Raw genomic sequence first — 15,776 nt, forward strand, 5'->3', positions numbered from 1 at the left:
ACATTCAGACATACATACATACTTACACACTAATGTACATACATACACACACACATATGTACATACATCCATACACACATATGTACATACATACACACATTCACATACACATACATACATCCACACACATTTGTACAAACATGCATATATACATACATTCTTGCATATACACACACACACACACACACATACATACATTCATACATAAACACTCATACTTACATACACACATGCATACATCCACACACACATAGGTACGTACATACATACACTCATACATACATACATACATACACAAGTACATAAATATATACATGCATTCATACATACATGTATCCATACATACATACATACACACACATGCATGTATACATACATTCATACATACACATACTTACATTCAGACATACATATATTCACACATAAATACATACATCCATACTTCCACACACACACACACTTATGTCCATACATACATACATACATTCATACATAAACACACACTTACACACATGCATACATCCACACACATTTGTACAAACATGCATATATACATACATTCTTACATATACACACACACACATACATACATTCATACATAAACACTCATACTTACATACACACATGCATACATCCACACACACATAGGTACGTACATACATACACTCATACATACATATAGTCATACATACATACATACATACACACACATGTACATACATGCATATATACATACATTCTTACATATACACATACTTACATACACACATGCATACATCCACACACACACATGTACGTACATACATACAGTCATACATACATACAGTCATACATACATACATAGTCATACATACATACACATGTACATACATGCATACATACATGCAATCATACATACATACACACACATACACACATACATACACATGTGCATACATACATGCAATCATACACACATACATACATACACAAGTACATAAATATATACATGCATTCATACATACATGTATCCATACACACATACATACACACACATGCATATATACATACATTCATACATACACATACTTACATTCAGACATACATATATTCACACATAAATACATACATCCATACTTCCACACACACACACACTTATGTACATACATGCATACATACATATATTCTTACATACACATACACATATCCACACATACATACATACATTCATACATAAACACTCATACTTACATACACACATGCATACATCCACACACACATATGTACGTACATACATACAATCATACATACACACATGTACACACACACATACATACTTCCACAAACACACACACTTATGTACATACATGCATTCATACATACACACACACATACTTACATACATGCATACACACACACGTACATACATACATACATTCATACATACACACATACTTAGACAAGTACATATATTCACACATACATAAATACATACTTCCACACACACACTTACGTATATACATACACACACACACATACTTACATGCATACACACATATGTACATACATGCATACATTCATACACACACATGTACATACATGCATACATACATATATTCATACATACACATACATATATCCACACATACATAAATGGATTCATACATACACACATAAACATACATACATACATGTATTCATACAAACATGCACACACACACATACATACATCCACACACACATTTGTACATACATGCATATATACATACATTCTTACATATACACACACACACATACATACACACACACATGTACATACATGCATATATACATATATTCATACACACACACACATACTTACATTCAGACATGCATATATCCACATACATACATACTTCCACACACAAACTTATGTACATACATACATACATTCATACGTACAAACATACTTACATTGAGACATACATATATTCTCACATACATAAATACATACATACAAACTTACACACACACACGTACATACATACATTTATATATACGCACATATGTACATACATATATTCATACATACACACATACTTACACACATACATATATCCACACATACATCAAAACATACTTAAATACATACATACTTCTACACACACACTTATGTACATACATACACACACATACTTACATGCATACACACACACATGTACATACATGCATATATATATACGTATATTCATACATACACACACACATGTACATACATACACAGGTACATACATACATACATGTATCCATACAAACATTCAGACATACATACATACATTCTTACATACATACACACACACACACTTACATACACACATCCACACACACTTACGTACACACCTCCACACACACTTACATACACACATCCACACACACTTACGTACATACATTCATACATACACACACACATACTTACATACATTCATACACACACATACTTACATATATTCATACATACACACATACATAAATACATACACACATACTTACATTCAGACATACATATATTCACACATACATACATACATGCATACACACACATACGTACATACATACATAAATTCATACACACACACATACATATTTTCACACGTACATACACACTTTGACATACATAAATACATACTTCCACACACACACTTATGTACATATATACATTTATACATACACACACATACTTACATACACACATACATAAATGCACTCATACATACACACACACACACATACATGTATCCATACAAACATGCATACATACATACATGTGTACATACATTCATACATACACACACACATATATGTACATACATACACACATACATACACACATACATAGATACATACATACATACTTACACACACACTAATATACATACACACACACATATGTACATACATACATTTATATATACACACAAACATGCATACACATACATACGTACATACATACATTCATACATACACACACATACATTCATATATACATTCATACATACACACACATACTTACATACACACATACATAAATGCATTCATACATACACACATGCATACATACATGTATCCATACAAACATTCAGACATACATACATACATTCTTACACACATACACACATACTTACATACATGCATACACACAGACATACATAAATACATACATATATTCATACATACACATACATAAATACATACATACATACTTACACACATATGTACATACATACATTTACATATACACACATACATGCATACACACACATACATACATACATACATCCACACACGTACATATATTCACACATACATCAAAACATACTTAAATACATACATACTTCTACACACACACTTATGTACATACATACACACACATACCTACATGCATACACACACACACATGTACATACATGCATATATATATACGTACCCACCGAAGAAGTCATGAGGGGTGTGGGGAAGTGTGGGGTTAGCAGTCTTGCCCCGGCCCCTGTGCCAGTGCACTAAAAACCGCAAACCTGGTAAAAAATAAAACCCAATACCCCCAATACATATATCCACATACATAAATGCATTCATACATACTTACACACTAATGTACATACATTACATATACACACATACTTGCATACACACACATATGTACATACATACATACATTCACACATACACACACACATACATAAATACATACTTACATACACACATACATATATCCACATACATAAATGCATTCATACATACACACACACATATGTACATACATACATCCATACATACACACATACATACATATATCCACACATACATAAATACATACATACTTCCCCACACACACACACACTCATGTACATACATTCATACATACACACATTCATACATACATGCATACACACATACTTACATACATATGTACATACATGCATATATTCATACATACACACACATACATAAATATATACATGTATTCACACACACACATACATGTATCCATACAAACATGCATACACATATACATACATATAGACATTCTTACATACACACATACATACATGCACACAGGCATATGTGTATACACACTTACATACATGTATCCACACAGAAGTGCTCAGTTATGCTTATAGTGCTTCTCAACCAGGATGTTATGACAACAAAAAAACACCCACACAAAGAACGTGGCCTAAACCAACATACTTTGAAGATTGCTTATACTTTATAAACACAGACTTTCTGTTTTAAATTTGTTGTCATCCTCTCAGGGTTAAAGGAGGTCCCTCACAAAAAAAGGCACATTTTCAAAGGCTGAGTAAAGTATTAAACACAACGATGAATCATTTTTCACAAGTCAGTTATTTCTAGGAAAAACCTTTCAGTGTTTGTGCATTTTAACTTTAGCTAGAAACAGCAGTTGACAAAACAACATCCACTAAATGTGCACTTACTTATTCTGGAGCTTCTGTCCGTCTCACATGGTCAGTTATGGCACGTTTTAAGATTCCTCTCCAGCCTCGGCTTACAGACTCTAGACTCTTTAAGATTCAGTCAATAGCTGAGCTGAAAAGGTGTGACTTGTTGCTTCCAGTATTGGAAAAAGTACAACACCTGAAATCTGCCAGGAAAGTAAAGAATTCAGAATGAGATCTGCATCAGAAAAAAGCTCAAATAAACACCAACACCCAGACTGTGCAACTTCAATCTTTTTCCTTTTAATTTAAAACAAAATTTAATCTTTTACATGTTTTGTTTTAAATGTACAGTCAAACAATCAATGTAATCATACATAAAATTCTTCGTAATAATGCACAACTCTATCGACACTATTCATAAATTAAAAAAGAAAAAGAAAGGGGGGGGTCAGTATGAAATACAATGTTAGGCAACACCACTGGTTAACAGACCACGTCCTGCAGTCACTGCAACGGAAAACAAGTACACAGGATGAACCCAACCTTCCTCGCACTCGCTCTCTCTCTTACACACACACACACACACTCTCTCTCTCTCTCCCAAACTGCCGCCACTCGACAGGTAAGGTGCTGCTGTCCCTGCTTCAGCGTCACTTGGTTTGCTTCACACATGAACACGTTCTGAGAGGGGAAGGTTAGGGGCAGTCACAGGGGGTTTTTGGATTAAAATGCAGGTGTGAAAAGCCTAAAAACCTTTTTTTCCAGGCACTTGGCTGAGGAAACAGGACTGAGATGATTCAAAATTTTTTTTTTTTTTGTGAAAGTTCATTATTGACCTTGGAAGCTAAAATAAAAGAAAATTAAGGTCAAATAACTGAAATGTTTATACTTTATCTGCACTGTGTCCACAGTGACTTTAAAGTCCATGCAGTACAGTGTGAGTGCTTGCTTTTTTCTTCTTACACAATTTAATGTGAGCTTTTACCTTTGCTAGTTTAGATTAACACAACTGGCTGACTCAACTGTTCATAACTCATCAGTATCCTTAACGAGGGGGCGAAAGAAGCTTTTAGATTTGTGAGAAAGTTTGCATCAAAGTGGTGAAAGTTTTGAACTCTCTAATCCTGAAATAATGAACCATTTATGTCTTTCTGAAGGCAAAGTCAGATATTTTCTGGTTTGCTTGTTTGACTGTGATTTAAATTAGTATTCAAAATCGTTTGTGGGCTCAAGTGACTCAAAAATGAATACGTTTTCATGTTGAAAAATCATTGTTGGTGGTGGGGTTTAATAAGTGAGTGGATGTGGACAGAAAGGTGAAATATAACAGTTTCCTAGAGTCTTTGCCAGGTGGAAAATTAAGCTTGGTTGCGTAAATTAGGTTAATGCTTTCCAGGATGGATGGATGGAAAGTTAAACAGAATGTGTCGGGCCTCGAGAGAAGACGACCGGCCTGCCTTTCTTTTCTCAGCAGTTTTATTTGAAAATATCAGACGTTAATTTCTATAAGACGGGGACAGATTTCACGAAAAGAAAAACACTAGTAGTGTAGCATCAATGCCGTCCTTCTCCCAACATTAACCGATCACTTAAAACAGTGCAGATTTCCAGCTGGGTTTTGCTTCAAGCTTTAAAAATGACTGATTATCGTGAGATCTAAAGTGAGTCTAAAAGTAGAAGTGAGACGACGAGAGGAGAGAAAAAGCAAATCTGATGTATTTGTTTTCCTGTAGCAGAACTAAACTTGGTTGCTTTTTCTGTCTTCCTTTACGCACACACTCGACCTGCCTTCACGCTGAATGGATCGATGGGCATGAAGCGTGCGCACACACACACACATACACACAAAGCTCAAGCTGGCTCAGAAATGAAAACGCACTCACAAAAGGTCTTACTTTCTCACTTTTTCCTCCGAAAGGGAACATTTTAGCTCTTGAAATACAGTACCATCTCTCTGTCTCCCTCTCCCTTCCACACACACACACACACACACACAAGCGCACGCATACATACACACACACACTATAGTCACACCAACGTGCTACCAGGTGAGAAAACCGTGTGCCATGCAGTCATTAGCTGCTGCTGCCGCCATGTTTTCGGGCTGCGGAGCAGGTGCACGTCTTGTCAGTTTCCATGGTAACCTGGCTGGAATGTAATGACGCTAGGTTCTCACACACACACACGTACACATTTAATTCACAGGTAAACAATGTATTTCGGACAGGTCTGGTGTGTGTGTGCGGGGGGTGAGGGGGAGCTTAACAACAGAAGCCTGGAGGTTTCAAGGTCCCTCATCGCGTCCCTCATCGGCGGTTCATTCTGACCTTTGACCCCTGCCAGGCGACCACGACCTCAGCGGGGGCAGGACAAAGGTGAGGCACATGAAGAGTGCAAGTGGGTGTGTCTTTACAGGTTTAAGGAGTCTTACTCTGTGTGTGTGTGTGTGTGCAGAGAGAGCATGCATGTTTGAGGTGTCTGCAAGTGCAAAAGTGTGTGTGTGTGTGTGAAAAGTGCATTCCTCATGTGTGCCTTCAGCCCCCCTGGCCTCCTCAGGTCCTCAGCAGCCACGCTGATAACAACAAAGTCATTTCTTTAATGTCTTTTCCCTCTCATGGCCGGTTAAAAGTCAGTCGGCGAGGTTCAGGGTCTACAAAGCTGAACTAAGAAGGAAAAAAAAAAACCAAACAAACAAACAAACAAACAGGGTCCCAATGTCAGAGACTGGAGCCGTCCAGGAGGCCCACCTCCTCCTCGCTGTCGTCTCCCCCTCTCCCCCGGCCGTCCTGGAAGGAGCGGATCAGTTGAACATGATGGACTCGGGATCTTGGTTTGCCATTTGAGCCATGTGACGAAGGATATCTTTTTTTGTGATAATACCAAGAAGCCGCCTGCAGAGGGAGACAAAGGGGAGGGAGGAAACGGAGACAGAAGTGAGGAGGTGCTGGTGGTTTGCAGCTGGAGTGAAGGGGAGCAAAATGTCATCATGTTTTTGTTGGCAGGTTTAAACCGGATTCAGTTTTGATTTTGTTTTTTTCAGTTTTATTGCACGTGAATCATAAAATCATTAAGTTGTGGACACTGATTGGTAAACCAACAAAAACATGAGTCACAGAGGAAGCAAAAGTCAGCAGGAGGAGAGGAAGGAGGTGAGTAACCAGAGGAGACAGGGATGAAAGCCGGTCTGAAAACTGCACCTCCACTACCAGAAAGCAGGGTGTCAGTCCAGACGCCGCTTCAACCGCTTTATGTTACCAGTCCAAAAAGCAGGTGAGAAGGAAAAACCGGATCCTACAAGGAGACAGGAAGTAGTAAACAGTTCGCGCAAGAAAATTTAGAACCTCTGAAAAGGAAGAAGATGAAGAAGCAGCAGCAGAGGGGACGTCCTCATCACAGGAATCAGAGATCATTTAAGAAGATGGATGACCTTTCAATTTTTTAAAAAAAAATTACATTTAATGGGAATTTATCAAAACGCCTGCTTTAGGTTTTTTTTGGGGCTTTTTTGTGGATCCGATCACACACCTGCTAGAAAATTAATTCCTTTCATAATTAAAATATATATATAGATTGGCTGCCCAAGTATCTGGACCGTAATAAAAAAAAATAAATAAAGTTTCCTCATCTTTAATGACAGGAGAAAACAAAGTGACTGTTGCAGAGTGTTTTTAAGACAAATCTTCATATGATGGGATAATTTGCTTCTGTTTAAATCCTTACAATCTAAAAAAATGCACTGGGAGTAAATTTTCTACTATGATTATTTGTCCTTTTCTTGGGACTCTCAGGTGACTTCTGCCATCAAAAATGAGGAAAATGTGGCAGTTTTAAAATGTAATTCCACAGTGACATTGGTCTGAAAACATCAACTTTTATGAATCAATAAAAAATGATCTGAGCTGCAGAAATATGCCCCTCCACGACCACAAATCTCAATAAAACAAGGCGTGCATAGCTAAGCTAATGAACACCAGCTCCCACTGTGTTTTTCCAGTGTAAGAGACCGCTGTGATGAGACAACCAAGTCCTCCTCCTCCTCCTCCTCTTCTTCTCCCTCTGCTATAAAGCACATTTACCTGATTGACTATCTGACTTAGCAACACATCTCTAAATATCCAGCTGGTCAAGATTATTCCTGCTGATTCAAGAGCACATGGCAGGCTGAGGTAATTGTAAAAAATGGAATTGATTTGCCTGCTGTAGAAACATTAGAAAGAGCCACGCGATGCAGATGCTCCTGAATTCAGCTACGGATGTAATGTGAGGTCAAGTGAACAGAGAAGCATCTAAAGCCAAGAAACAGCTGAGGAGAAGCTGTCCATCTGCTGCAGAGCTAGAAGAGAGCAGAGCTGGGTCCAAAAGGCTCAGGTGGCCGCTTTTGTTTGAGTTCATGAGACATTCAGCTTCGTTCGAAACCCTGGAAAGGCGAATAAAGTGCAACCAAAATGAGTGAGAGGAAACATTTGAACCCAGGTCTGAGCAAGAGGTGGAGTCGAGATGACCTGTGAGGGGGTCACAGAGCTACATCTACGGAGCAGCAGGAGGCGTGAAACACTGGTGAGGAGTCACACGGATCGGACCCGGCTTTCCCAGGCACAGATCAGAGTGTACATGAAGGGTCGGCGGGTGAAGGCAATGTTCCCCTTAAGCCAGCAGAGTCCAGTGCTGCTTCACATTTTTAGTTACAGTTTAGTTTCCATGCTAAAGATTTCCTACATTACCCAGAATGACTCTGCAACCACCATATAACAGATGTTAAGGGCTGAATTCGTTATATGTCGGTTAAGAGAGCAACAGCGTTTGTTCTGGCCTTATGAGTGTAGCACCCAAGTGACAAATGCACTGCAGAGACGCAAAATAGCTGGTTAAGTTGTCAGTTGTTGTTTGTAACGTCTGTGTGTTCACTCTCTTGTGAAGAGGACAGAACGCCGCTGGCTAAGAGGAAACATTGGCAGGTTACAGCACAGGATTAGCAATTACTTCATCAAGGTCATTTTATCACCACACACTAACTAGCTGGGTCACTACAGCACTACTAGCACCAATCAACACAACAACGTCACTCCACCACAGCATTCACTACGACTGCAAGAATGAGGAAAGTGTGGGGATGAATTGTAACACTACAGATCCTCTCCCTCAGCTCCGCTAACAGATACCGTCCTCTAAAAAATACACATTAAAACAACGGTAGTCCGCTTTTCCAAGGCGGTTAGCTACTCGCCAATAGCTTGTTAAGGCGACAGGTCAGATGTCATCAATCTGGAGACCCAGGGCGAAAACAGTGAGGTCGAGAAGGGAGGGGATTTAAAAAACAAAAAAACAGGAAAAAGCATTTGTTAATGACTGTAGATAACGGAGTGTGGATGAATTCTCCAAATGAAAACGGCCAACTACTGTTTTGAGGAAAGGAAAATGGGAAACACACAACAGGCATCATGGTTACATGACTGCAGACATGCTGAGAAGTTACATGTACTGTTGAAACTGATCATACAGCATTTCATCAGAATTACATCAAAACACATCTAAGCTCTGGGCTTACTGTAAATCGGGAAACGAGATACAGCCTGAGGAACATCCTTCTGAGGTGCTAGCATGATGCAGCTGACACAACACTAGGCAGAGCTATGGTAGCTACAGATGCACTTTGATGGGGATGAGTTGCAAAGCCGCTCCCTGGGAATCTACTGAGCCCCTTTCAGACATGGAAACAGTGAGCTTTGTCCATCTGTAAAATGCATGGCTTTTTTCTGACACAGAGCTTGGGACCAAATGAGGGTCAACGGGACTTGGGAAGCTTGGGAAATCATATTTAGAAATAATTTCCAAGTTTGTGGATGTGCATCATCTTTTGTAAACAGTTTGTGGACAAATCATATCAGTGGTGGGGTGAGAAGACTTGACTATGTTATGAAGATCCAAGTACAGTCCAGTGGATGTAGGCCACAATACAATATCACAATCTATTTAATCACAATTACAATTCATCATTTTTCCTCAGTTTCTGACGTCTTCATTTTAACTATTAAAACTCAAGACAGCTCTGCTTTAGCACAAACTCCTCATCTGCCATGTGGTTGTAACTGACGTTGCGAGGAAGAGCCATGTGATGTAACTGGACCAATCAGCAGATGTCTAACTGGCTACATCACTCTATCATTTGCTCACATAGCACTGATGTGCCAGTTAATGAGGTTACGTCAAGTTTGGAAACAGAAGGAAGAGAACATTAAATCTCACGACCTGAAAAGTAGACTTCAAGATCTAATATTACACACATTTACATAATGAAGCACATGTCTGAAAGGGGCTCCGGACTGATGTGGGTGACAGTTCCCATGGAGGTCCCACATTACAGGACCCAGAAAACACAAGAAAGCTTTTCTACATGATGACTACAAATCTGCAGCAGCTCCTAGTGATGAAGATGAGGTCAGAGAACATCTGTCTACAGATGTTTCTCCAAGAGGAACCGCTTCACTGAAGGTGAATCCACACCAAACCAACCCATGAACAACAGAGTGCCGACAGTAAGTGAAAGAAGAAGAAGAAAAACAAGGGAGGCTTAACGTTTACCCGGGAACTGTCAACAGTTTCTCACACCAAGTTTCATGCATTCCTCTAAAGAGGCGGAGCCTAAGAGACAGGTGCGACAGTGTGGGGAGTGGGGTCACATGTGTAAAAGGGGCGGGGCTAGTCACCAGGGGCTCCGTGTGCTGCTTGAGCTCCTCCAGATGCTCTAATATATTCTTCTTTGTGATGATGCCCAACACAATCCTGAAACACACACCCGTTACTCGGTAAAACTGCCCAAAAACAACAACAACAAATAAACAAAAAAAACAACAAACAGAAGAGAGACAGAGAGAGAACAGACAGCAGCAGCACAAAACATACATAACAGGTGTAACTTAAAATATTAAACTTAACATTAACATAAAATACAACTCAAAATGACACAACTCAATGAACATAATAACAACAAAACTTTATAATGTTAGAAATTAATTTCACATGTTATGTTAGATAGTATGCAACCTATTCCTTAAAGACTCCAGTCTGCAGGGTCAGTGCAGCCAAAGATGCACCCAGCTCCTAATACTCATATCACGCACATTAATTTTCTTGAAATTAGTTTAGAATTTGTGCTAAATTTGGATGGAAATTTGGACACAAAGCAACATAATTCCAACGAACATGGTAACTGTAGTTTATTTTAACTAAATGCATCTGCAACCTGTTTGTAAAGGTTTACTTCTTGAGTTGGAACAAATGTGCTTGGGGGGGAGAGACGTCCGCCGTACTGAAAGACGCTCTGACACGTTTTTTGAAAAATATATAGAACAGCACCAGCATATCCGTTTAAAAGTAAATGAAAATAGCTGCAAATAAAAACAAACACTGCTGTACAGCTTCCCTCTGGTGAGGTGATGTGCAAATTGAGGAGCTCAACAGTTGAAATTCAACACAATCTGACTTGCAATTCCTAGATCATACCAGCAGGTGTCTCTCTGCAGAAAGACCTCCAGAAACTGATCGTGAGACAGTTACTTTCACTAACTGAAGGTTCAGCCCGCTCATCGACTGGTTTTACTGACATCTCCCAACATGACACCTGTTATGCAGTTAGTTTCAGCAGCTCAGTCTCTTCTGCTGAGGAGACCGTCTGTTATTGTTGAGTAGGGGAGTACAGGAAGTGCAGCACAGCGGTTAAGCCAGGCCATGCAGATTACAGGATAAACCCAAGGGATCTCAGAGTTCATGCAACACCAGACAGTGTGTACATGTTGCTTGTGCAATGTTTGTCGACTTCAGGCGGGTTAGTCAATCACAATGACACCAGACCACAGGATGTGAGAAGGATTCACCTTCAGTTCTTACAACACATCCTTCCTCTTAAGACAATTTTATTCCCTCCTTACCCATTGTGAGTGACCAGGCACTGGCGCAGTCCCAGCTTTCTGAAAATGTCCACCACGATCTCCATGGGGGTGTGGTCGGTGACGGTGAAGGGGCTCATGTCCAGGATGGAGCGCAGTTTGAGGGGCCGCGGGCTGTCGGCCGGCAGGGTGGGGGCGTGCTGGGTGAAGTAAACCCTGGAGTTCAACATGATGCCCTCCTGCTTGCGGCGAGCATTTTCTGTTGAGAAAGGAGCCAGAATATAGAAGTTTGAGAGAAAGCTGAGACATATTTCATCACTTTATAATCAGGCAAGTTAACATTTTCTCATGTATACACACTGGGAGCAGTTTGGGGATCAGAGTCTTGCTCAATGTGAGAGAAACAATCCTCCTGCTCTCTATTACCTATAGCAATAGTGATGTCCCTGCGCAGTGCGAAGCCCACCAGCCTCTGGGACTCTTTGGACACTATCACAGGGAAACCATTATAACTGGTTTCATTGATGGTGGCCTGCAGCTCCTCCACGGTCAGGTCGTCCTGAGTCAGCACCGCTAACGGCGGGTCGCTGCGTCGTGGCCTCATCACCTCCCTGGCCAGTGTGGTGTGTGTGAATTCCTCCTTGGCGTCTAGGAAGGGGTATCCGTTCAGGCGAATGTGGGCTTCATAGATTCCCTCGCGGCCAAATGCATCGCCCACCCATTTGCTGGTCATGACCGCAGCCATGAGGGGGACGATGTACTCCAACCCGCCAGTCAGCTCGAAGACGATGACAACCAGGGAAACGGTCATACGGGTCACTCCACCTGAAGAACAGAGAAATCTGACTTTTAAATTGACCAGAAAGAAGATTAAAATATTAAACATTCACAGAGTGGTTGCAAAAGTTATAACAGATATACAGCTGCTTCAGTAAATAGAAAAACAAAAGGCCTATGCTATGTCTCTTGATCGAAAACTATATGTTTTTCAGTATAAATCCAATATTGCAGAGGAGCAGAATTGCTAAAAATGTTCTAATACATCCAGATATCAAAGGGACAGCGGTCTAAATACATGGCACAAGATGCAATGGTTAATACATTTCACTTTGTTATCTGCTGACTCACCCAGACACGCCGCAGCCCCCACCATGGCATAGAGCCCTGGAGTGATGCAGTCAGCTCCCACCTCGCACCACTCTTTGAACAAGAACCAGTCGTGGTGATAATAGGCGAGCTGCTCCATGGCGATGCCAACAATCCGCCCTGCGATCGCCCCGATGGCCATGCTCGGGATGAACAGACCTGACGGCACCTGAGGAAGCAAGAACTGGTATTAGTGTTGACAAATACAGGATAAAACATCTGCCCTTTTAGGAAAAAACATGCAGGGATCACCTTGAGTCCAAAGGTGAATATTGTCATGATGATTTTGAAGATGAGCGCCAGGCAAAGCTGCCACATGGCAGCGTAGACGCCAGGCCCAGCCGGCCGGTTGGGGTTGTCAGTGAAGGCCTTGCTGCCGTTCATCTGGCTGCGGTACTGGCAGAGCTGCGAGGACTCCAGTGGGCCGCAGTCGGTGAAAAGCTCCTTTATTAGCTCACTGGTGTTCTGGCGAGTGTACGGGTTCGGGAAAGCAACCACAGCTGTGATGGCTGCCACCAAGATCACCTCCAACACCGGGTACTTGCCTAAGGAGACGAAAGATGCAATGTGTCAGACTGTAGGAGGCCTTAAATGAGCTGTGCCTCTAACCAGCATCTCAAATCAAACACTGATGCATATTCAGAAAGTTACACAACCTCCATGCACAAAACAAAGACTGGATGTTGTCTGATATCATTTTCATCAAAAGCGCTTTAGGAAGCCTTAATTTGGGTCTTTGTCTATTGATTTGAGTTTGACATGTCTGTCTGCCACTTTAAGCGTTTCTTATGGCTGGTTGTTAGAGAGTTTTAACATGCTGAGTCATTCATCTTTGCTCCATAACGCTCAGAATAATAAAGATGAGTTAATCGATTGAGCTGTCATCCTGAACTAAATCTAAATCACTCTTTCTGCTAGTACAAACTGCTGACAGTGATCTTCCAGACAGTCTCATAAATTCCAACCACTACCTGCACCTTCAAACACCTGTTTTGCATTAACTCAAGTTTGAATACTTGCCAAAGCGAGTCGATTTGCGCCGCCGGCACCAAGCGATGTTGGCTCGAATGAAGAAGGCTCCCCAGAGGCCTCCGAAAACCCCCAGAAGGATGAAAGGGATGAGCTCAAAGAGGTACCACGGCGTATGGTACTCAACGTAGAACAGCACCAGACGGCTGTTACCAAACGGGTTGATGGAGCGCAGGACGAAAGCCGCCACCAGGGCAGCGAAGAAGGAGCGCCACAGCGTCTTGAGAGGGAAGTAGTAGCTCACCTGGAGGAGCGAGAAGAGAGTTTACAAGATTAGCTGTGGGTGAAAAATTTCAAAGTCTTTTGTGGTCAATGCATGAGTCTACAGTGATGTGAGCTGCACCTCCTCCAAACTGAAGAGCACTCCTCCAATCGGGGCTCCAAAAGCAACAGACACGCCAGCCGCCGAAGCAGCAGAAAGAACCTGAGAGAAGAAAACAAAACGCACCTCAGCTGATGTGATAGGTTATCACGTGCAGTCACAAACAGCTACGCCATGTTGTAATAATAGAACAGCAGGGGGGATGAAAACTTTTTTTGTTTTGTTGATTTATATTTCATCTGTCTCACCTCTCGTTTCTTGGCCTCATTCTTGCTGTACTTGGGGAAGAGGTAGGAGAAGATGTTCCCACAGCAGCAGGCCACGTGGACCAGGGGGCCCTCCTTCCCCAGGCTGAGGCCAGACGCCACAGCCAGCACCAGAGTGATGGTCTTGATCATCAGCGTCCACTTGCCCAGGTATCCGCGGATGATGAACCCACTCAGGATAGTCTTGATCTAGGGAGAGAGAGGGGAGTTGGCAGAGAAGAAGGTGCTTATGATGGGGCTTTTTATATTTTATATTAAATTATTTTACTCATGAAGTCACCGTCTTCTACCACACACTTCACACGCAGTTCCAGATCTCTTGTTCCCATGGCAACAAAAGCTCATTTGAACGTGGCTGTTTTCACAGCACAGTCAAACCTGTCGCATCTGCCTGATGCCTGCTGAATTAACAATTTTAAGCCATTTGATGACACCAAAGGGAATCCCATAAGCATGATGCTACACAGTGTGGATCCAACAGCGTGCACGTAACTCATTAGACCACTTTCATGGAGAGTTAGAGGCAGCGGCAGAGATTTACAGATTTTGTTTCTTTACTTCAAGCTTCTGACAGCTGGAGAAAATTGATCAGACACGAGAAAATGAGAGAGCTGAGACGATCTGATCTGAAACAGACTGTTGATAGTCTGTTTCAGAGTGAAGGAACTTGTGCAGGATTTCCATGGAGAAAGGCACTTGAAAGGCATTCAGA

At 41.1% G+C, this 15,776-nt stretch overlaps 1 protein-coding gene across 8 annotated transcripts in view; it reads right to left on the bottom strand.

Moving 5' to 3' along the window:
- Window positions 1-4,698: 4,698 nt before the first annotated feature.
- Window positions 4,699-15,776, bottom strand: part of clcn3 (chloride channel 3) — a 29,346-nt gene continuing 18,268 nt past the window's right edge. For 5 of the 8 annotated variants that reach the window (XM_046379836.1, XM_046379841.1, XM_046379840.1 and 2 more), the window contains 9 exons: window positions 15,047-15,253; window positions 14,820-14,900; window positions 14,468-14,720; window positions 13,700-13,992; window positions 13,430-13,616; window positions 12,728-13,126; window positions 12,344-12,560; window positions 11,123-11,198; window positions 4,699-7,309 (listed from right to left, as the gene is read on the bottom strand). In XM_046379836.1, the coding sequence (XP_046235792.1) occupies window positions 7,136-7,309; window positions 11,123-11,198; window positions 12,344-12,560; window positions 12,728-13,126; window positions 13,430-13,616; window positions 13,700-13,992; window positions 14,468-14,720; window positions 14,820-14,900; window positions 15,047-15,253 (1,887 nt within the window). In that variant the 3' untranslated portion in view covers window positions 4,699-7,135. Of the gene's footprint in view, window positions 7,310-9,642; window positions 9,681-11,122; window positions 11,199-12,343; window positions 12,561-12,727; window positions 13,127-13,429; window positions 13,617-13,699; window positions 13,993-14,467; window positions 14,721-14,819; window positions 14,901-15,046; window positions 15,254-15,776 lie in introns of all 8 variants that reach the window. The other 3 variants (XM_046379838.1, XM_046379843.1, XM_046379839.1) reach the window with 2 other exon arrangements.

Source organism: Scatophagus argus, chromosome 23, assembly GCF_020382885.2.
Source record: "Scatophagus argus isolate fScaArg1 chromosome 23, fScaArg1.pri, whole genome shotgun sequence".
In the NCBI taxonomy this organism is placed as follows: Eukaryota; Metazoa; Chordata; class Actinopteri; family Scatophagidae; genus Scatophagus; species Scatophagus argus.